A 24,377-nucleotide genomic window follows, 5' to 3' on the forward strand; every position below is an offset into this window, starting at 1 on the left:
ATTAAACACTGAATGACATCAAACAACAAAGCTACTGCCTAGAGTGTAACTTGTAATTGTTAACTTCAATGACTAAATCATGATGGAAGTAGGATGGATATCTTATACATGTAAATAAACAGGCTTAATTATACATATACACGGGAATAGCCTATATCAAACTGATATTATTCAGACAGATAACAGAATAAATGAAAAAATTAACGTGGTCTCCATGTGCTAGAGAAAGGCTTTGAGTCGTTCCTTCAAAAGATATTTCCTCATTCTGTGTTTTGGTGTTCTACGTGTTGACCTGGGAATGGTTTCATGAGTGCAGAGGCATGTTCATACTCAAAGTGAGCCCTTGTTCTGTAGACAGAAGCATTCTGGGAGATCTGAAAGTAGTAAGGATAAAGGTGATAACTCAGAAACCTTTATTGACCTGTGGCGCACCTCCCTCTAAGGGCAGGGCTGTCAAACTGGCGAAAGATCAGAACAAGACCTCCAAAGGGTACGAACTGGCCCACCTGATGGCTTTACAAAATGTGAAAAATCATTTATAACAGTTAAATGCAACGCTATTCCAGCAGTGGTGATAACAGCACAACTACATTAGCTGTAGAAACACGCACATTTCCACATCTCCACATGCAGCTTGTATCACAGTGATACTAAATACTGAGGTTTTCTTCTAAAGCAGAGTGCAAGGAGCTTGGATTTAAAAATGAGTATTTATTACACTTAGACAAATAAATACAAACGACAAGTGTAAATTAAAATAAACTTTGTGATTTTATTGTTTATACTTACTCTTACACATCATACAATCCTAACTCTTAAAAGAAAAAATAAAATAAAAAGATATCTGGTGGTGTTTCTGGGGGACTGGAGTAGCCAAGGGACGGCAACTACACCTCTGCGAACATCGTAGATTTCATCTCAAGTCCCTAAAGCTCATCTTGATAGACAGAATAATATGTCTTTATCTCTGCAGTGAAGCTGAAGAAAATTCATCCTAACTCACAGGTTTATTATTCTCAATCAAAACCCTTGCATGATGAAGACACTGATTATGAAAGGTGTTGCTGTGAACATCAAACAATAATCAATGCAACAGAAAAGGGGGGAAAAAAACACAAGTACATGCACTGATAATATCTCAGTTACTCAGGTCACGTAGCCCTAATTGCTGGTGGCAAGTCAAACAGTCAAAAGATTTGAATGATTCAAATGTCTCAAATCACATAAAGACAACCATCGTCGGCCAACGGACAGTCAGTCTGACGGCAATACAACTTATCGTGTGACTTGTGGTGGTTTACATTCAAACTGCTCACATTTATCAGGAAAAACATGCTGAAACGTTTGGAGCACTGATATGAGCAGTCAATAGAAAATGAGTGTAAACCATGAAACCCCCCATGATTTACATAACTGAACAATCATCACAGGAAAATTCTCCTATGAAGAGACAATTAATCTGTAAAGGAAAACCGAGCTTACCGTATGCAACGATGTTTTATAATATCAACCCAAGTCTGAGAATTCTGTGTCTAAAACACACCGAACTGCAGAGCAGCACCAACCACTCGTCCCCCTGAATATCACAGTTAACACCTCAATTCGAAATATACACTGTAGGTGTGACGGAGGAAGAAGTTAAATCACCGTCACTGCGGGCTCAACTCATCCATGGCAAAACGTCTTGCCGTTGGCATGCCAAGTCATCACGTCGGCCATTAACACAAAGACTCGACGAAGGCTCTTTTTCAATCAGAAGAGGCAGAACTAAGCCTACACACACAGAGGAGTGTCATTCCTCTCTTTCGCCTTTTGCGGTGGATTATTTTTAAATTGCATTCCCTGAAAATTCAAATGCAACTTTTCTCCAGCTTTCATTAATATATAATGAACCGCATCAAGCAACATTTACAGGGAAAGCTTTTAATAATGAAAAGATGAACCCTCAGTCGGCCCTCTATTTCTTGCTTGGGGTCCTTTAAACTTTCAGTAATATCGCTATTGCTACAAATCAGTAACAGGATAAAAGCACTGACTGAGATACTGTGTTATTCAGCAACGTTAATATAGCTCAGGAGAGGGGGGGGGGCTGGTTAAGAATGTAGCTAGTATGGTAAAATAGAAACCACGTGGCCTGCAGGGGATACTAGTGGTTATTAAACAATTTGAACATTACACGTAAAAACCTGAAAAATGAATGAGGAAACAAGATGGGGAAAACATCAGTGCTAGTTGTAGCACATTTTTTGGATAATTATGAAAAGCACTTTAATACAGAGAGTACTATTTGTTGCCTCAATTCCCCACCTTTATTACCTGGCAAAAATCTACATTGAGGTTATACTATAAGAAGAGGAGCTGTATGGTATTTACATTTGGAAAAAAAAAAAAACAGAGTCCTGTTAACGGGAACCTTACGGTTCCGGCCATGCATTGTGCTACTGCTGTGCGGCTTTTTAAACATTCCAGCTTCATTTCAAACTACGCAGTCACAAAACAGCAACGCGTGTTTGACTGCACACATGCACGTGGGACTGATCTTCCTAGAAGAAGCTAGCTAGAAGCAGTCTGAGCACACTGTAAAAGCACAGCACGCAACTCTGCGGCACTGCAACGCTGAGCAGAACGTACGTCATCATCTATGAGAGCAACTGCGACCCGGGTCAGTTTTCATTCAGCATGTGTCAGTGGTCTGCTGGTGGTAGGAGAAACGTGGAGCTTCATACCGGCTCCGAAGAACATAAAAGGTCATTCGAGGCGAGCGCGCCGCCTTACCGAAGAAGAAAATCTCAGCAACTCGACAAGGCAATTTCATCAGCAAGGCTGCGATACAGCTCGGATATAAACTGCAAGTGACCCGAATGCTGAACAAAACTGAGCGGGCGTGGCACCGTAGCTTGTGTTCTGCAGCTGACATACGTCGTTGTGCTTCATACCCAAAGCCTTAATCACTGACATCCTACTGCACTCGCTCCCTCTGAGCGGCTCGGCCAGGCTCCGCTCCGTCACGTCAGAGCTCGGGCGCGCATTTTCTTCTTCACTGGTTACATAATCAGGATGGAATTACTTAAATATAATCGAAGAAAAAGTTAAGAGCAAATCCTTAAAGATTTGCGGACACATGCTGCCAATCCTCCAGCACAGACCAACCAAACGATAAAAAATAAATAGAATGCAATCACACAATTCAAGCTAACTACAATATATTAATATAGATCTTCTGATGTCATACGCTCATTAAAATAAAGAAGAAAAAAAAATTCAATCACACAGTTAAGTCAAGGTTGTTTGTTTCCCTCCCCGGCTTTCCCCTTCCAATGACTGTTCATGCACCCAGTATCCATACAAGCCTACATATCAAAGAGAGACGCATGTGGAAAACTCAGACTTTGGAGTACTACATGTGGTCGCCCACAGAGTAAAGGAGTTGCCAATTTGACAAGTAGTTGACATCATTTTTCAGTCTGGGATAAAATACTATATTCCAAAGCCCTTTAAAAGTCTTGCTGATACATGAGTCACTAGACCCCCTAAATGTGTTTCTGTCATTATCCCGATTGACACATTCCTTAACAGCTTATCCTCGTTCATTTCAGCTACCTACAGGGATTGTAGAAAAATACACTCACACGATCCCGCTAAGTGGAAAAACAACAACAAAAAAAAGGGGTAAAAATCAAATTCCTGCCCTTCCCACGGCAAAACAAATGTCCACCAAGCCCTCATGGCTCTCTCCCCAGCTCTCAAGCAAATGTGCACGCACACACACACTTTCATACAAACACACACACGCGCTGCAGTCACAAGTGGAGAGAGAGGGAGATGCTAGTAAGGGAAGTGTCTGGACTGTGGCTGCGACCGCACCACCCCCACCCCGCCCGCTTTACACTCCCATGAACAAATGAAGCCACGATATCAGGTGTTTTCATCCAAGTCGCCATTGTTCAAATTCACAAAGTCAGAAACTTCTTTTTTGCTCTCAGTCCTCATAACTTCTGAATCTTCTCAGCCACTACGATGGGGTTCTCCTTGCGTAACTGGGCAGCGGCTGCGCTCCGGTAATCATAGGGACAGTCGTGTTTGTCGGAGTAACGATGGATGGCGCAGAACAGGTTGCCACAGCGACAGTCAAAACCTTGAGGAAAAAGAAGCAATTAAACTTGGACGCTTTATTATAGACATCACATGCATCTGGACACCAGAGACCAAAACTCACATCTCATTATTTTGGGGCAGAATGGCTATTTTCTTCAATTTGGGATCGTTTCATTTCTCGGGTGCTGACCCCAAATTAGTGTGTTAGAGCAGACAAGAGGACAGAGCAGCAAGGAAACTATGTGCTGCAGTAGATCGGGCCAGCAGTAAAACCTACATATGTTTGGGTTTATATACAGCATATTAGATGCATTACCTGCCATCAGACCAGACTACTAAGACGCCACTGACAAAAACATTCATTTGACCTTACAAAAACACGGCAATTGTTCCTTGACTGCTGCCTTGTTAGGTCGGTAAATCTCACCACATGACTTGGTTCAGATCTTCCAACTTCTATGAGGTAAAATTCACCGACTTCTTTTTAGCGTACCATTTCCAAAAACTAATAAGCTTTGGTTAAACACACACACATTATGAAAACTCAGTTTTCATGTTGTCTATCTGTAAACTAAAGAGTTATTTTTCTTTGTTGGGAACAGCCCTGTGTGTCTCTCCAAGCTGCAGGAAAACAGAGTCAGCTCGAGGTGCAGAGGGAGGCTGAGGCTATATTAAAAAAAAGAAAGAAATGCATCACCCAGTCCTACTACATCCCGATTATTTTACAGACTTATTCTTACACTACCCTGTGTAAGGTTTTAAACATTAAATTCAGTTTGACTGGGCCTTGATGATGTTGCCCATTTTTAAATGCTAACTCCAGATGTGGTCTCAATTAAGCTGATATATAATCATTGCTATTAAGTCTCAGAGTCTCCTATGAGGCAAAAAAGGACAGAGCTGCACACTGTCAAATGTATCACTTAAGTGCTGTATGTCGCTTGCTGTACATAAGCGATCATCACAGAATAAATGCACATACGATTCATTTGTGTGCAGCTGTCATTTATGTCCTTTAAAAACCGGTTTAGCTCCAAAAGATCTGCAGACGGAGAATATTAAAGATGTCTTTGACATTGCACCACATACCAAATCAATGTCTTATTAGGGGTGAGGAACCCCTGCTGACTCATAAAACGCTGGATAAACAGATAAGGAACTTGAGTGAAATTCTTCCCTCACTTACCAGTAAGTCCTACTTTCTTCCGGCAAGAAAAGCAGCGATTCTTTTTCTTGTTTTTATCAGGAGTCTGGTCGCCGTCAGACGAAGCCTGCGCAGCTTCCCCGACTGGCTCTGGTGGGGAAAAACAAAGCAACCGTATGTAAAACAGCTGTATGTTTATTTATGCATATGTACAAAAGACAACACAATTAACTTCAACCAATCAAATATTCTAGTCGGATCAGAGGCCGTAACTTAACCTTTATATTATTTTAGACACGTAAAAACACTCTGGCACGATTTCCTTACACAGTTATTTTACTGTAACACAGAGCATGCCACAAAGCAGAGGGCAAAATGAAATAAAACGGGAAAACCAATGGAGTCATCACAGAGCATATTGTGTTTATCACTTCAGCAGGGCTCTAGACTAACTTTTTGACATGGGCGCACCGGTACGCCTAACTTAAAAATTTAAGCGTACCGGCACAAAAGTTAGGCGCACTCAAATTTTTCAACCGCACTCAAATTTTTCAACCGCTTCGCTTAACACCGCAGTTTTACATGTGCACCTTCTTTGGGGGGGAGGTCCATACAGACAATATTCATTTCTAAATTATTAACTAACAATGTTGTGCTTAAAGTGCTTTGTCAATATTGTAGAAAATGTTAAACTTAATCATCATCTTGGCCTCCTCTGACGACCTGTTTGCTGTTGCATGCTGCTGAAAGGCAGTGGGGAGAGGGGACACTTGGGCAGTGCATTTATTGCAGCATGAAGTGTGTTTTCTGGATACACTGCTGCTTTTTCAGCATTCAAAGATTGATGGCACTGTGTCAGAGCACTGGCTATGAATTTCAGACGGATCAGGCCTTAACTTAACAAAAAAGTTATCAACAGTTCTTTTCATCTTTTCTTATTACCCACAGCTACATCCACTTCTGTCAGGCCTAGGCTGCTCACTAGGGCTGGGTATCATCACTGATTTCTATAATCCATTCGATTCCGGTTCTCAAAGTCCTGATTCGATTCAATTTAGCCTCAGACAGTCAGAAATATTATAATTCTGATCATTTATCAGTATTGACACTTGTGAGACTTTATCAGAATTGTGAACATCACAGCAGATGCCTTTGTGTCAAAGTAACTGACAATAAAACACAGAAAAACATGAAGGAGATTTTCCTGGTCTGGCGTTGTATAGCAGATAACCTTAAAAATATTCTGCAATATTCTGCAATTTTGCATAATTTTAAGAAGTTTAAATTTCTTCAGTATTGAACAGCAGAAATTAGGCTTTCTTGTCGGACGTCATTTACATGAAAAAAGAAAAAGACAGCGCTGTAAACAACGGTAGACTGGTGGGTAATAAGCGAATGAATAATCCAGAAAACAGAGATTTGAGACGGGAAACTGTTCTTGAAGTACACACAGGGAGCTGTGTAGGAAGTGTAATTTTTATCGTGGGGAAGCAAAACAGCAAAAGTCAGAGGGAATTCATGACGACATTGATCAAATGTGAAGCGCAGTTTGCTGCTTCTTTTTGGCTCGGCGAATTTTGGTTGGAGAGACAAAACCTGCAGCTCAGAATCAGCGCAAAAAAACGTAAACACAGCGCGGACCCGACGCATCAGAATCGCTAAGCTCCGACAGCGGGTCCGTCTGCGGGCCGTCCGGTGAGAAAGCCGAGAAAGACAAAGCTGATTCTGATGCGTCGGGTCGCTCTGTGTTTACGTCTTTGTGTGGAATCCGTTAATGAATTGATATCGCCTTATTAAAGCTACTCACCTCCCTCTTCTACCTGCACTTTCCACTGGACCACGGCCAATCAGAGAGGTCCCGCCCCTGACTATCTCTGATTGGTTTAGTCCACGATAGGGGCATAATGTGTGTCTGCTGTTGACAACATGGAGAGTTGCAGAGATTTTTTTTGTTACCCAAACAGGTGCGACCAAATGTTGGTAACAGTTGGTCGCACCAGTGCGACCAAATGTTTTTTTTAGTCGCACCACGGAAAAATTTGGTCGCATTTGCGACCATATTGGTCGCAGTCTAGAGCCCTGCACTTCAGGCATGCTCCTGGAACAGGGTGGCGAGTGCGTCCCATTGTTTATTCACGCAGCAGTTCTTAATAGTGTCCTCCTCTGCTTTGAGTAGGGCCGACCATGTGGACGGTGGGTAGGGAATGAATTACTGCTTTCTACGATGTTTACCTGTGCTGTTTGAAGTACCCTCCTCTTCACCCTCTTCGGCCTCTGCTCGATCAGAATCCACAGCTCCTGAATCCTGGGAGATGCTCATAGCTGTCATCTGTTGAGTTACTGGGCTGGTGGAGCTGGGACTAACAGGGCATCAAATCAAGTCAGTAAATTTCAGTTTAGATTAAATAAATATACTGAAAAAAAAAAAAACACAACAAAAACAAAAAAAGAATTGAAATTATTAAATTTATCTTGGTACTCTCTTTGCTTTGGTTTTGTCCCCTTCGGGAGGAAACAGATCCAGTGCACACGCTGCAATATAAAATCATTTTTAGCAATTTCAAGAGCCTCGCAGAACTTTTCTTACCTATCACACTTTCCTCAAAATGGCATGAATTAAATCAATTTTTAACATTTAAAACGGTTAGTCCAATGGTAAAGTTAAAGCAAATTATAAAAGAGGCCCTTCAAAACGCCGAATAGCAGAAAAAGAACTTGGCCAGCAAAAAATTATTCAGCATTACGCTGCATTTTTTCAGAACAGGACCTCAAGCTAAGTTTTAAACTACACCATCCTCTAGCTAATTTTCTTCCAGTGTCAATGACAACACAGCCCATTGTACACTTAATTTGGCTTTTGATAATCATCAGAAGCTCATCACAACCTCACCTGTCAATGTCGACGTGCAAATTGAAATAGCTGAAAAGTTCTTACCAGAAGGTTAGGGTCGTCAGGGTAAGGTAAAAATGTTTTCACCCAGAAAATGACTGCACCATGGTGATAGAAGGTTTTATTTTCATAAATAAATATGCACACAACTGCTTACCCGCTTTGCCTTCTGCAGAGGCAAGCTGCTGTACTAGTATGAACTGACTGGACTGGTCAAAGAGCCAACACGGAGTATATTTTTCCTTGATGAATCATATCTAAAACACTGATTCACAATGACTCAATGAAACAACACGGCTCTCGGCGCTTTTCTACGCGTAACTCAGCATACCTGGTTGTTTGTTCCTCAGGTGGGGTTCCTGCCACCTCTGTACCGGGCTCTGAGGTTGTGCTCTCCACAGTTGCACCGGCCGATCCTGGTGATCCCGCTGGTGAAGTAGCAGCTGTGTGCACGTATGTGTGTGTCGGGGAGGGGGGAGGAGGACAGTCAGATACCACAAATGACACAAAAATCTGTTGTTGCCTCACACATGGATGACTTTCCACTTGCTTCTAAACGTCTTGACATTCCCTACATGTATTTGTTTACCATGATCAGATGCACTTTGAGTTAATGTACAACAACAGATGGCAATGTAACTCTCTTGCTTTCTGATGCCACAGTGTAGGCAGCTAATGCTACCTCTGTTCTCCAGCCCCTTTTAGCTAGTTCAGCTCCCTATTTCCAGTGCACTTTTTGAGTGACTCCCATTTAAAAGCTCCTGACTTATTCACCTGGTACACCCTTATCCAGCAGACCCCTGCTTTTTATAGGTCATGTCTCTCCCATCTTCCTACCTTTCTCTCCAGGGGGGCTGGACCGCCCCCCTCCCTGTTGTCTCTGCAGGTGTTCCTTGTAGCAGACCGAGCACATGCCGTTGGTGCGGGGGTTACCATAGAAACCGCATCCCATAGTGCAAAGCATTGGCACCTGCGTCTGATTGGTCTCCTGAGCCATGCTCTGACAGAGGGGGTAAGGGGGATGGGAGAGGATAATCCTGAAAATGGGGTTGCAGAAGTTAGTGAGAATAATTAGCAGTCCCTGTTTGATTACAAAGCTTTTAGGTTGGAGCTAAAAGAGCTTGGAGATTTGGCATTGCAGCATGAGAGTAGAGTTTGAGCACATCATGACTTATTTTACCTCTTTTGCACCAACACAGAGCCAGTCCAGCTCTGAAAGGCTTGCGGACTGATCGTTACATAGCTTAAAGAAAAAGGACAATCACAGCAGACAAATCCTGGGGCTTAATTGGCAAATACTGTTACTTTCTAGCTAAAGCCCCTTCCAACTTTTACAACCAGTAAATTTGCAGCGCTGAGCTGGTTCACACTTTTCTGGCACAGAAAGTAGTCATTCCCCCCCATTTACTGGAATGCATTGAACCAGCTCTAGATTAGGCACTGGACAAGTGGAAAAGAGGTTTTTGTGAATTAAAGGTTATGGTCCACTACTTGCAGCTGTAATGAAGGTCTGTCGCAGGTTTATAACTTCATAAACCAAAATTAAGACCAACCCCAACTTCTGAAGGCCAAAGTCCACGATTACTGCAAAATCAGGCCTGGACTTTGGCACACTGAAAATACTAATAAATAAACTATGCTTCAAAATTATTGGAAAACACAAAAACGTAGCAGCAATAGAAATACCAGTGAAACGGATCGCCGAATGTACTGCACCTCTTACAACATCAAAGCAAGCACGAGTTTTAAAAGTAGGAAGCTGTGGGATTAGTTTGAACAAACACGGAGAGCTGTGCACGGTGACGGAAACAAAGGGTCCAAAGAGCCGCACACACACCCTAGAAGGTAAATGACGGTGTGTGAAACATGCGCTAACTCAGCTGTTTCACGCTTTCTTCCGCCGCACAAGACGTTTTTGGTAATGGAGAAAGTTGTAAAAAAAAGACAACAAGAATAAAACAAAAACCCCGTCAGTACGAAACCCTAAATACCGACTCGCTGACAAACGTTAAAACTGCGCTGCTTGCAGTTTAGCCGAACAACTTCCAACTGGCTGTTCCCAGTCCGAGTTTGTCCGCACAAGAAAACAATTGGCGTCCTGTGCTTGAATAGCTCACAGCAAACATTAGCAAACAGCCTCGCTGGACGTTTGTTCTGTCTGACACTGCATACCGGTGTAAAAGGAAGGACGAAACTCGACCGGTGGCCCTGTGTCATCGTGAAAAATACGAAAGTTAAATGCTACAGCGTCCTTAGTGACGAACTATACGCAGATCGCGGCTTTTCAATCGAATAAACGCTAGTGTTAGCGGGCTATCGCTTAGCCGATTTGCTAACGCAATCAGCCAACCCAAAACTAGAGCGCCTCCCGACAGCGTCCCGGCTGGGTTTATGACCGGTACCACATCCCGGGAATCTGCCGAATCAGTCGGGGATGAAGACATTACCTGAAACGTAGTTAATCGGCGGCTGTCGACGACGGAGGGGTTCAGATTTGAGTGAGCTGTGTCCCCAGCAGAGCGCGCGGCCTCCTACCCAGCGCTAGCTCCCGACATTCGAAACAACGACCATGACGTCACCGCCAGTGTCAGCCCTCAGAGCGACGGGCCAGCACAGCAAACTACACCTACACCACCTCCACCAGCAGCACCACCACCACAGCTGATCATCACACACAAGGTCAGAACAGCATCGTTCGGCCCCAGTCCCTTTTGTGGACACGATCCCTGACTTTGGCCTTTTTATTTAGGAGTTTTAATGTTACAGTTAATTTGTTTTATGTTATTGATCTAACGCTGCTTCTTGAGTTCCACATCCACAAAAAGACTTTTATTTTTGTGATGAAACAGGGAAATCAATCATTTCTTCTTCACAAAACAAATAATCTCTCTAGACTTATTTTTATCCTCATTTTTCTGTTTGACACCATCTCCTGTTTCTAACCTGTGTGTGAGGCAGTTTCCAAACATAAATAAAGAGTCACTTGCTCCTACATGATTCTGCAGTGTTAGAAATTTATTTACATATCAGTTTACTGACAATTAACTCTTTCCACAAAGAGAATACTGAAGGTAAAATTCGAAAACAAACGAAATGCATCTGATTCAAGATGTCCTCATGTCTTTTCTATATTATTTTTCCTATAAGCCACTAGATTTTACTTTGTTTTGGGAAGGTTTTGAATTCCTTCCTAACAAAAATGTTTACAGACACAGATTAATCTTTCAGAGATTAAAAAAACAAAAAACAAAACCCAACAAATCTACCATAAATAATAAAGTGCAAAACCATGATTTCCTAAGGCCACATTTTAGGTTTTAATTTCTGCATGATAAATGTAGTGTCAAAAACTGATAGAATTATGATGATGACAGCTTTTCATGAATATTATGGCACCTATTTTGAGCTGGTCCATCAACATCTAGAAATAGTCCTCTAACACCACTTTGAATCATCTCAGAGGAGCACACGAAGTCTTCGCGTCTACTCGTTTGGTCTGGCCTTCTCTGCCACGTCGCCCTCTGCATGCTCAGTGATCTGAGGAGCAAACGGTCCCACCAGCCAGTTGAGCGGCGTGTTGTGCAGTAGATAGTCCATGACACCATCCACAGACTTCTGAACCTGGGATGGACACACACAACAGTACAGTTTTAATAAAAATGTATAGTTAATAAGAGGATAAATTATCCAAAATGATACTGAGCACCATCACAGATTGAAAACAAATTAGTTGCACTGACTAGCCACTTTATTAGCCGATTGTTAATGCAAATATCTAATCAGCCAATCACATGGAAGCCACTCTCTGCATTTCGATGTGGTCAAGACGACCTGCTGAGGTTCAGATGGAGCATCAGAATGGGAAAGAAAGATGATTAGAAACTGCTGATCTGCTGGGCTTTTCCTACACGACCATATCCAGGATTAAGAATGGTCCAACAAATAAATTAATAATATTATCCAATGTGTAAGACAGCAGTTCTCCAGATAAAAATGCCTGGTCACAGGAAAATAACCAGACCTTGCTGCCAGACTGTGTTGAGCTCACATGAAGGCAACAGTAACTCAAATACCAGTAATTAGGCCTTGTACAAACAAAAAAAAAAAAAAAAAAAAAAAAAAAAAAAAGGGGTTCAACACAGCAGTAGCAAGGTGTACCTAATAAAGTGGTCGGTAAGTGTATAACATACACTTGAATGTCGTAGCATCAGCAGTGCATGGGACTTTCCAGTGACATTACACAAGAACTAACGTGGAGAGTGATGGCGCTGTGGGTGAAAATAAAAACGTGAGCTATGAGCTACATTTAATTAAGCAGCTGCACAGCTGGAGCAGTAAAGACAGCAAAGCATGATGCGTACTTGGTTCAGCTGATGACGGCTCCGCTCGAGGAGGACCGGTGTGATGGTGCTCGTGTTCCTCAGAGAGGAATACAGCTCCTCGGCAGACTGTCGAGCTGCGGTCAGCTGGTCCTGGACTGTGCTCGGCAGACCTTTAGCACTTGAAACCACGCTGGCACACGCCGACCGCAGCTGGTCGCTCAGACCACGCACCATAGAGAGGGTCTGCCTTTCCAGCTGCTGTGAACGTAAGTGGAAACAAAAACCAAATGAATAAAATGTAAAGATATGATAACGGGATAGTCCAAATGTAAACAGCACAACAATGACACAGAAGGAAATGACGGTGGAAAGTAAATAAGAAGCTCTCAGAGTGCGAACCTATGCCAAGCAAGCTCACTCTCTGGGCAGCATTTATTTAAGGGGATATATTAATATTGTTTTCTTTGTTCTTTTGAAATGTATTTCAAGAAGTTTGTAGTGCAGTAAAGACAAACATTATCTAGGAGCAGATCGTGGATTGATCTGTAAGTAACTGGACATTATTCATAGAGATTATTATATCATATAATACATTTCTAATTAACTAGGCAGCTCATGCTCTTTCTTTTGACAATATTGACACACACACACACACACACACACACACACACACACACACACACACACACACACACACACACACACACACACACACACACACACACACACACGAAATGTAAATGTTGCCAGTACAGACAAAGGCAAAAGAATTAAGCCATTTGAAACAAAAGACATCATGAAAATTTGACTTTATGACCTTGAGGAGGTCATAAAGTCCAAAGTAATTTGATATTTACAATTCCCATATATCAATCCCTATATTCCTGAAGGTTCTCAATACAAACAAAGGCTGTAATAACTGCCTTTGTTGTGTGTATCAACACACACATTATTATCACTTCAACCTTCAAAAATCAGTCTATTTACCTTGAAGTAGAGGTCAGGGGTCAAATGTGAGATGAAACTTTATGAGAATATAAACTGTACATGTGTGGTGTGTAAGTTCTAAGACTTTTTGTCAGTTTTCCACCAATAAATCATTAGGTTGACCTTGACGACCTCGGTGGATGCAAGGCAGATTTCAGTGGATTGTTAACATGACCCGGCAGATTTCATTCATATTATTCATTAACGTGATTTTTTTTAAAAAGAAAAAGATTAACAACCAAATTCTACTCAAACTAAGGCTAAAGTTAAGGTCTGTGTTCCCAGACCTTCAGTCCTGAAAATATGCAGTAGTATTACCAACCTACATCTACTGTTGTATCATTTCCCCTTCAGAGAAAAGTCCTCATGTTCATGATGTGTTAGAGGTTACTTTAAAGTAAAAATGCTGCTATGAAATATATCTGTAAAACACAGCTGAATAATCAAAGACTTTCGGTCCTGACCTCAGACTCATTTTTGGTCCCATCTGGCTCTGGCTCAGACTCCGTCTGCCCATCATGTCGTCCGTGCTTCTGCTTCCACTCGGTCCAGCGCTGCAGGAGTTTCTCCGAGGCTCCTCCTATCTGGTTACCTGCTGTACCGAGACTGGCGCGGGCGCTTTCTAGCAGGTCCAGAGTGCTGGTAATCTGAGTCACCGTACCATAGGCCGCGTCCCGGTAGTGACGTGCCCGATCCAAAGAGTGCTGAAGAGCTCGTTCCTGTACCTTAGCGGAGAGTTTCCCCAACCGGACAAAGTAGCTGGGGTTGTCTGAAGAGGTAGCTACCTCGCTGCTGGCAGGTTCGGCCACAGCAGCTGAAAGAAGCAAGTGTTAAATCAGATGTGTGACGCTGACATTACTAAAAGAAATAGACCGTTAGCATATGTAGCATCTTCATTGCACAGGGTGTTGGGTATGTCATGACTGATGGAAACACACTTTTTCCCCCCCCATCTGTTTGAAATTTTGCTAGTAAGAGCCACTACAGAGCCTCTATCAGTTCTGTGCAAGCAAAAGGACATAACGCTGCATCACTGTGCCTCCATTAAAAGCCACTTTGATGGTTACGAAGGAACAACTTCAACTGTGCTGCTGCCACAGTTGCAATTGTGCCACATAGCCACAATCAGAGAAGGGACTCTTTCGCAGCTCCCACAGTGGAGTATGGCAGGTTGTCATGATAACATGACATCACGGTAGCAGGTGTCAAAGCTGCGAGTGCTGGAAATTGCAGGTACTTTTTGGGCCAAGTTAACAGAAGGGAAGTTCACTGGAATGCCCTGCCTCTCTATGAATAGCACCGACCATCCACGTGTTCAGTCACAGTGGTCGAATTCAACAGTCATGATGACCACCCCCCATTTCACCAGATTACCTCATCCTGCTTTTATGACTGTTATATTTTGGGATAATCTCAATTATTCATTTTTTTTTTTAAACCTTTATCTGTCAAGACACATTCATATAATTCAACAACAGGCAAATGGGTCCATTACCACCTAGTGTTTTCGATGAAGTGATTAGTACAGCTACTGACCCAGCTCCCTCTCAGTGAGCGGCAGGTTCTGCTCAACCCAGTCCTCGGATCGGCTGAGGGCCAGGCCCATCCCACTGCTGACCATCTGGCCCATCCTGGTGCCCATGACTGTGTTGATTCCTCCACTGACTGCTGCCCGGGTCAGCTCAACGCCACCCATCACAGCCCCCACCACGGCTTCTTTGGCCCCTGCCACAGACTGGTACACCATTCCCACTGTGTCTGACACCACCTGAGGAAGTCGAGATAAGATAATTACCTTGCTTTTGAAAACCAACGTGGTGCTGGAGCTCGATTTGGTGCAGACTCTGAGAAATTAAAAATAAATAAATAAAATTCTGCCACGACTTTCTTCCTTTGTGTTTATCATTAATGCTAGATTATAAACTGTGCTCATGCTGCTGTAAAGAGTGCCACTACTCAGTTTGCATTAGTGCCAGCAGTGACAACACGTTAGTGGAAAAGAGGTAAATCTACAATGATCAGTGAAGCATTTTGCATTTTCTGTATTGTCAAAATCATCCAGAATGCACCAATATGAAGAAAACAAGCACACGATGGAGGCCAGAGAGCAGTTTTCTTTATCAAGTCTATCATTTTGGATTTTTATGACAGCATTTAAGCACAACAGGGTTAGGTTTTTTTTTTTTAATGCTACATTAAAACAGCACAGGTTTCACTCTGACCTTGTCTGCTGGTTGGTGAAGAACAGGCAACTTTTCTTCCATCTTATCCAATCCTTTCAAAGCGTACTCATTTACAGTGGCAACTGCAACAAGTGCACAAGAGGAGGACAAGACGAGAATCAGTGAAAGTAATACCACTCAGTAAAAAACAGGCATCGTGTCAGGTTTACAGTACAGTTAGAACTGGATGAGTGTCAGAGATTCAAATTACACCACCATTAAATTTGGAAAGTTTATTCTCATGACAATAAAAGAAACACATTCTTATGATTCTATTGCATTCCATCCCTGAGGCAGCAATGGATTTGACTTCAGCTTCTCACCTTTAATGCGCAACCAGCATGAAATATTTGGTTGAGGTACATCTTTGTGCGATTATCATACGTTACATCGGATTTGCAGAGACGGGAACCTACGTTGTGGCTCGATCATGTTCAAGAGAGGTTTGGTCCCTGCGGTGGCAGCTGCACCCAGAGTCCGGACCCCGCTCTCGGCTACATCCATCACTCCCTTCAGCAGGGGAACGCTGTCTTTGGTGGTACTGTAGGCGTTTGAAACCACCTCGCACGCCGAACTGACCAAGGGCAAGTTGCTCACTCGTGAAACAACAGTCTAGGACAAAAATAGAACCATCGCTGTTATTCAGTATAGGTCAGCTTTTTTCAGGTCTGTATTAGTAATCAATAAGGAATAGTGATTAATTTCCAAGAGTAGATGATCAAAACGGGGAAATTCCAAGTGTCAAATGAGTTCACAGTAGACTCGTGTTATGTATTAGGTATCATTTCAGGTCACATTGCCCCTCACCTGCTGCTCTCCATTAGCTGGTTCTGCTGCCGGAGCTGCACTCTCATTAGTCTTCCCGCTGTCTGCCATTGTGACTGCTGGATTCAATCTGTGTCGTGGAATACAGAGTGTCAGAAACAGAGAATCGGCTCACATTGCCCACTGTGCATGATGAAATAACAGCTTTCTCTATGATACTCTGTGTTTAAATAGCTGGTATACTTTATCTCGCAGCAATCTTTGTCCTGTCAGTTTAATGCATGCAGAAAGGCGGCTCAGCCACGCCAAATTCATTTGTCAACACTATGATGCAACACAGATGAAACTGCATTAAAAACTGATACTGATATATTTGGAAGTGAGTATTTTCTTGTCAACTTCCAGCATCATTAAAACAAAGCCGTGTATGAAGCAAGAATTAATGAGACAGGTGTTTGTTAAATCGAGGCGTAGGCATTATGCATACGTAATCACTGAACTTATGATTTTTAAGCTCTTCATGCATGATTATCTGTGTTTGAAGGAAAGATTTGAGCCCAAATCTGATTCAAGACTGCAAGAATAAAAGCCTGACATTTTAACAGCTCTTCACAGCAGTTAGGGTAACATGACTAACATCACTGGCAGCAGCAGCAGCAGCTTCAAAGGAAAACTCCCAAGAATGATTTATGCTTTGAAGTGTATTAGAAATAAAGAAAGTACAAATGGCTGGACGACACATCGCAAGTCCCTGTTGTTACTAAAAGGAGTGAAACAAAAATCATCTGGGGCTTATTCCTTTAATTCAATTCTTGGACTTCTAAGTGCGAGCACAGCTCCCTGACAGAACACGGATCCTCACATTTTTCTTGCACTCGCATTAAAAACGAAGGAAATGTGACGACAACATAAAAAGAAAACAGGGACGGATAAATCATGTGAGAGAACTCTGTGGTTATGAAAGTTCTGATAATTTCAAATTATGGATGAGAGTCCGAGGAAAATCAGAACTAATGGCACGAACCGTGGTCCCGCAGGGCACTGAGTGTTCACGAGCTCTCGTGACGGCTTGTAGGCAGAATGGACGACATCTGATATTATTAATCTAACGGGAAACGGCGAGCAGTGCTGCGCTGGTGCAAAATATTTCTTTAAATGAGAACTAGGCCAAAATAATTACTCAAGTGAAAAACTACCATATTACATGAATACAATGAAAAAGTGTCTTAAATGAAGATCAAATGTAATACTTAACTGGGCCATGCAACGCTGTAAAATTAATCAGCAATTTATTCCGTTTCACTGCAGGTTGTTTCAACCCTAGCCAGCCTGTCGTGTCTCTTCTAGGAGTGGGAATTAGGATTTATAAAAACCTGTATTAGGACACCTGTGTGTAATGCATCACAGAAATCAGAAGCACCATAAAAAATAATGTGTTAACTCGTGCAAATATACATGGAACAGTATATGAAAAATTTGGTGTAAGCAGCTTTATCCTTCAGCTCAGTCTGAACTCTGAGCAGCTCTCTGTGAGGCTCTTCAGGAATAGTTCTCCAGGCTTCTTGAAGGACATTCAAAGCTCTTCTTTGGGTGTTTCTGCCTTTTGTTCTCTTCACACTGCATAATGCTGAGGCCCAGGCTCTGGGGAGGCCGATCCATGACTAACTGTTCCACTGTATGTTTTTCTACCCAGATGTGCTGAATAGACTTCAGCCTTTCCTCCCTGTTTCCCTTCATCAAGAAAAGCTTCCTGACAGCCGCCCTTCCACCGAGACATTTTCTGATGAGGTGTCAGTGAACAATAGACAGATCAGCTGAAGGTCCAAATCTGGCCTTTGCTGAATTTTTTGTCCTGTTTATTAATGACATGACTTTCAGATATGGTTACTCTGCTGTAGATAGTTGTTTTTTTTTTTGTTTTTTTTTTTTTAAAGACCTCACACTTCTTAGGTAAACATACCATACCAAGATGCCAAGTTTTCACCTAACAGCTCTTTGGGAATCTCGATTCATTTATCCTTCATTTCACTAGCTGGGCCCACATCCTCATTTTAGGTTTGACAGCGTTTTAGTAGGTAAAAGTGAATGCTTTGACATGAATTGAGCTGCGGTTTGGGGAAGGCCTCGAAGGGGACTGGCGATGGCTCCCGGGCCTGGCAGATCCCCATGCACTAAATACAAATGAAGAAGTTAAATAATTGAGAACAAGCAGCGAGGGAGGGTGGGGCACGTAAACGAGAATGAACAGCTTTCAGAACTGGGGGAACCTATATAGATGACAACCGGAAGGAGCGTGTTTGGAGGCGCGGTCCTGCTCCTGAAATTCCGATACATTATCTCCAATTATCCAAAGAAAAAAGGACCAAATGATGTCTTTTTGGGACAAGCTGTTGGTAACAAAGTGCCTGAAGAGACCATTTAAAGTTCGTCCTGTTTCCAAGTCTTCTGTTATGTGTGGACAAATGAGTCATAGGTCACGTTACGTGGCTAAACAAACAAAAAAGATTCAACAGTGAGATACAAGAACTGAATAGGAAAGGAAATAAAGTGAAAAAGCAGCCAATGTCCAAAGAAAACCTTTCAAAGACCTTGAGAAAGCCTGGACTTTCTATTTTGTTTCCAAAAGCCAGACTTTCTTAAAATATTATTATTAATTTTTTTAAGAAATTGGGGGTGGCTCAAGACTTTTGCACAGTACTGTATTTTTAAATTAGGGTCTCATATAGAAATAATATTCTTTACAAGTTAAAGAAAATGCATTGAGTTTTATTTAATGAGGTAATACAGTCTCATTAGCTTCACTGTACTCTGACCAATTTTTCTTAGGTGGGTAGTCACTCCCCCCAAAGGACACATCCTGAGCTAGGAAAACCTCAGAGAGTAGGCAGACTCATCACATCACATTGAACAAAGAGGGTATATTTAGTTTGGTAATTAGCGCACATGCACGCACACACACCTGTCTTTGTGCATATGCACGCACACACCTGTCTTTGTATCTTAAGCATATAGTTAAGCCAACAAAGAGATACAAGCAAGAGAAGGAAGGAGGAAAGAGGCCCGTTAGCCAGTTGGAAAGAAACATCTGCAGCAAAATCCGTCCCTTCTCCCTTTGGTGCCTGCAACATGTGGATGGCATCTGCTTGCGTTCTGCCAGATGGCATACAGACATAAATGGACTCCACCTGTATTAACTGGGATGCTGTTAACAAGCGTCTGACATGCATGACCTGATGTACACAACAGAAGCAGATGAATGGGAGAAGTATGAGTCCTGAGATCGTCCTGCTGGAGAAACAGCCAGCAGCATCCTGAGGAGTGCAGCCAACCAGCGGCAACCTGAAGTCAGTGCTCAGGTCGGCTTCATCGACCTGACAGGAGGAGGCGATCAGCAAGAGACGAGCCTCAAATCCAACAGCCTCAGCCACGACTGGCATTTTTATAGAGCTACTATTCAATCATTTCACACATTTTGGATGTCAGTGTGAATAAAATCATTTAACTTTTGTTTTTCGTGAGCTCTGGCATTCCAGAAGAGATCTTTCTGGCCTGTGCGTGACTCAGAATTACACGTTATTGCAACAGCTTGGTTGAGCAACGCCGTTTTTTTTTTTCCTGAGTGGCAGTTGATGAGATCTTCACCAGCTTTATTACAAAGCAAAGTCTGACACTGTGCACCCTGATATCAAGTGCGAGATGAACCTGCGATAACAGTACAAGTTATGAAGAAGGCTTTTATGCAACACAACCGGCTGCTTTAGACTTCTCAAAATGATCATCTCACTGACAACTGAATCCAGTAAAGTGGCCATTAAAATCCTATCAAGCCTCTTCCTATTGCATTGTGTGTGACATATTTGCAGTGTTGAGCCACATCAGGGGGATGGGGAAACTACTGTGTATTAGCCAGAGCTAAAACTCAAAGTCTTGATATCAAAGGTGACTTCGCTTTATCGGAAACTACTGAGACACTTATGTTATCTTATGTAGGTTAAAGGGAAAGTCTTGAAAGGGTTAGTGTCTTCTATGCTTTAGTTTCACCTAAAAGAGACACACAGATGTGTGATGTTATTTTGCATGGGCTGGAAAGCAGTCAGAGCCCTGCAATGGTCCCTGGATTTATTTGATGGGGTCACCCGACGATTTAAAAGAAGTGAAACATAATGTGGTCTACAGAGCTCTGCCTTTTATCTTGTGAAACCATCCACCGAAAATATCCACTGAAAAATGAATCCGAGTGGGAAAAGTCACTACCTGTCTGAACTACTCAGAGCACATGCCCACACACTGAGGCCACAACCTGAGATGAAATCTCCCAACAACAGATTGCCTGATTCTGAAAGGCTCAGAAGCTCAAAAAGATTCAGGTAACCGAGTGCACAATATTAGTTTAAGCAAAGGCTCTGAGGAGCATGACGATGATTCCCAGCAGAGCTAATCGGGTCCGTCTTTCATTGCTTCCCCTTTCTGCTCGGTGAACTTTCACCCATATGAGGAACTATGACTCGTTACTTAACACAGCATCAAACAAACGGCTTCTCCGAATCAGTCTCCCGATCTGTGCCTTAGCTTTTCGTCTTCATGGGGTTCTCTTTAAAAGAAAAGCTGTTTCCGCAGCTTTAACTGGAAGTAAGACCGAAGGCTAAAGCTCAGCTGGGTAACCAGCACGAGTTAGTTGGTTAAACAGCTTAAAAACATGGCTCTACGACTGCTGTCAGGACGGAACACACCTGTGGGATGAGCCACTCACCTGCCTGGGAGCCTGCCTGTTCTCGGTCTTGTGATGACCTACTGTGTTACTTCCGGTCAGTGACCCGGTCCACCCCGCCTCACAGCCTTTATAGTGCACTGCTACGCTACTCTTCAACACAGGGGAGGAAGGCGGAGCCTAAGACTGGCTTACAAACTTTCAGCCAATTAAATCACAGCACGGAAGTGCCCGTCACTGCAGGCCCCCGCGGGCTCACGGTGCCAGAACTTTCCAACATTTCTGTGACTTTTCTCTGTCACAGATGTGCTTACACGGATAAACGAGCAGTGGTCAGCGGGGTTTATAAACTGTTTATGTATAAAAAAAAAAAAAAAAAAGAGACTCCTCTTATAAGCATCTTTGTGACTCTGTGTTATTGTTCCTAAATTATAATGAACCCAGTCCTTTTTTGGTCACTTTTAACGTCTTGACAACACTTTGAGCTTCCAGTTTGGATTCAGAAGACAGACACTATCTCTGCTTTTAAGATTAGGCTTCAAACTTTCCTTTTCGCTACAGCATATAGTTAGGGCTGGATCAGGTGACCCAAAATTCTCCCTTATGCTGCAATGGGTGCAGGCTGCTGGGGGATTCCCATGATGCACTGAATATTTCTTCTTCAGTCACCTTTATCACTCACTATGTGTTAATAGACTGCTCTGCACTGAATCATACTTGTTATCAATCTCCGGCTCTCTTCCACGGCATGTCTTTATCCTATCTTCCTTCTCTCATCCCAACTGGTTGCAACAGATGGCCACCCCTCCCTGAGCCTGGTTCTGCCGGAGGTTTCTTCCTGTTAAAAGAGTTTTTCTTTCCCACTTTCACCAAAGTGCTTGCTCATAGGGGGTCAAATGATTGTTGGGTTTTTCTCTGTATGTATTATTGTAGGGTCTACCCTACAATAATATAAAGCACCTTGAGATGACTGTTGTTGTGATTTGGAGCTGGATAAATAAAATTGAAAATAAAATAAAATTGAATCTTGTATTTTAGTTACAATATCTGCTGCTGCCCTCTTGACCAGATCTCTCATGAAAAAAAAAAACATTTTAATGCCAGACCTGGATAAATAAAGGATATATAAAAGTTATGCTACCAAAAACCGATTAACTTCTACTTTATGATAAAAAAGTTTAAAATGACTCATGAGAGCTATATCTGGTATAAGTTTGAAATTCATTTATAACAGTTTAAATACAGGTGATCGTCTGGTCCCTTTATTTCTCAGTTGATGCTTGCATGGACTTTTTATCCCAGTTTTGCTAAATATACTAAACTCTGATCATGTGTTGTATGACTGATTATAAATTGGTGACCGAAGGGAACAGTCACTGGTTTTATTCGTTCAGCCACTGAAGTAAACTCATTCATAATGTGATGCATTCATGACTACACATAAAGGCTTTCATTTGTAATCTGAGCAGAACTTACACTATAAATCTTTCTGAAATATATTTGGGCTGTCTTGGATCAGTATGTTTAAGAGCTAAGATCTGCCTGAAGACTTTCACTGATTTTTAAGTTAGGGGAGAGTGAGGGAGCTCCGTGAGAGCTTCCCCTTCACTGTGTTTCCTAAGGCTCAGGGTGGATCTGGAAAAAGGGTGAAAAAATTCATTTTCCCAAGGGGCCACATGAGAAACTGGGACTGTTGTTGAGGGCTGCATCAATAATTCTATCCACCGTCTTCTGCTTATACAATTCTGGGTTGTTGGGCGAGAGGCGGGGTACACTCCGGACAGGTCGCCAGCCTGTCGCAGGGCTAAAACAGGGAGACGGACGACCGTTCACACCTGCTCTGGTGGATAACCTCACCTTTCCTTTGACAGTCTGCATGTAGGAATTGCTGATATTTACTAAACTGATTCTCTCAGAAATGTTTCCTGTGCCAGCAGCTGCCCCATAAATCTGAAAGCAGGCGTTTTCTTTTGCTCAAACACACATTTGGTCACATGACTCGTTTCCACAGGGTTTACTGAAGCACTGTTTGCAAAGGCGAGACTCTGACCTTTGTGAAAAAGTCTCCAGTGAGGTTTTCTTCGTTACGCTAACAATACTGCTACCCAGTGCAATGATGCATTGCTGCAGCTCCTTTGGATTCACATGCTCTTCTTAATAACAGAGCAAACTCTTGTGTCTCGTGACGGTCGCCGCATGTGGCTGATCTTCTGTCTGCACCTTCACCTCACTCGTTTAGCATCCATAACTTTCATGTGGACCAATAAAGCATCACTTACTATACAACAATGCTGCAAATGTGTCTTTGTGTTTTTAAGAGAATATCAAGCAGAACATACTTGTTCATTCTATTTTGCAATTAGGAAGTCTATCCATTTTTCATATATGTTAATGGGGCATTTCTTTATCCACGCAGCTTCATCTTCATTCTAACTGCGTGCAAACTCAGCTGACTGATGGAGGCTGCGAGATGAGGCATTGTACTATGAGAACACACCAGAAGAATAGGTTAGAGAGAGTTAAATGTCAGACTGTAACTGATCTCATGTATAAAAGCCACCTGACTGACTGATGATCCATATATTTATATAAAAGGTTAATAAATGTAAATAGATTTGTGCATGTAATCTCGTATCATCATTAAAGCTATATTAACTTAAAGCAGAGAGTACCAGCTACACACCATATTTAGCCTTTTCTTGCAGCCTTTCTTCATTTATCCCCTTTCTGTGGGATATGTGTTTATATCACGTGTTAATGGGCCAGTAATATAAGCGATAAGAGACCTGAAGTGTGCTGTCGATGTCAGAGGTGCTCTCCCCGTCACAGCTGAAAGTCAGGCAGCCTGTTTCATGCAGTTAATGCAGTAAACCCTGAGAGGGCAGTGTTTACCCACGGAGTCAGCTGTTTCTGTGGCCTCACCCACACAGAGGTAGACGCTTCACATTTACATCCCTAAGATCTTTCTCTTCTGCAGATGCACCACAAATCCAGAGCAGAAGGCCTATTTTGCATTAAATATTAAACAATAAAATATTTAAATATCTGCTGGGAAATGGGAATGCGGACAGCAAAAGAAGACAGACAATACTTCCTTCCATTTAAAGAACTTATTGCACGGACTGTGAGGTGATTTCTGCATAACCTTTGTACTTAGAGTGGGATTCAGACAATGCAGTGTGTTTTATCGCAGTAAGGCCAGTACAGTGACTTCCTCTGCTGGATGCTGTGTATCATCATAACA

At 42.4% G+C, this 24,377-nt stretch overlaps 2 protein-coding genes across 2 annotated transcripts; both read right to left on the reverse strand.

The window, feature by feature from the left end:
* Positions 1 to 752: 752 nt before the first annotated feature.
* Positions 753 to 10,702, reverse strand: zgc:77486 (uncharacterized protein LOC405808 homolog). The gene is made up of 6 exons (XM_063467941.1): positions 10,577 to 10,702; positions 8,967 to 9,166; positions 8,461 to 8,572; positions 7,472 to 7,599; positions 5,282 to 5,389; positions 753 to 4,135 (listed from the first exon to the last, which is right to left on the reverse strand). The coding sequence occupies exons 2-6, from the start codon at positions 9,124 to 9,126 to the stop codon at positions 3,987 to 3,989; spliced, it is 657 nt and encodes a 218-aa protein (XP_063324011.1). The 5' UTR covers positions 9,127 to 9,166; positions 10,577 to 10,702; the 3' UTR covers positions 753 to 3,986.
* A 337-nt stretch (positions 10,703 to 11,039) lies between these two features.
* plin3 (perilipin 3) lies at positions 11,040 to 21,285 on the reverse strand. Its single transcript, XM_063467940.1, has 8 exons — positions 21,176 to 21,285; positions 16,468 to 16,555; positions 16,077 to 16,272; positions 15,661 to 15,743; positions 14,975 to 15,206; positions 13,903 to 14,252; positions 12,491 to 12,709; positions 11,040 to 11,750 (listed from the first exon to the last, which is right to left on the reverse strand). Exons 2-8 carry the CDS (start codon positions 16,534 to 16,536, stop codon positions 11,613 to 11,615), a joined length of 1,287 nt encoding a protein of 428 aa, XP_063324010.1. The 5' UTR covers positions 16,537 to 16,555; positions 21,176 to 21,285; the 3' UTR covers positions 11,040 to 11,612.
* Between the last annotated feature and the right edge of the window lie 3,092 nt (positions 21,286 to 24,377).

Source organism: Pelmatolapia mariae, linkage group LG23 (genome assembly GCF_036321145.2).
Source record: "Pelmatolapia mariae isolate MD_Pm_ZW linkage group LG23, Pm_UMD_F_2, whole genome shotgun sequence".
NCBI classification, from domain to species: domain Eukaryota; kingdom Metazoa; phylum Chordata; class Actinopteri; order Cichliformes; family Cichlidae; genus Pelmatolapia; species Pelmatolapia mariae.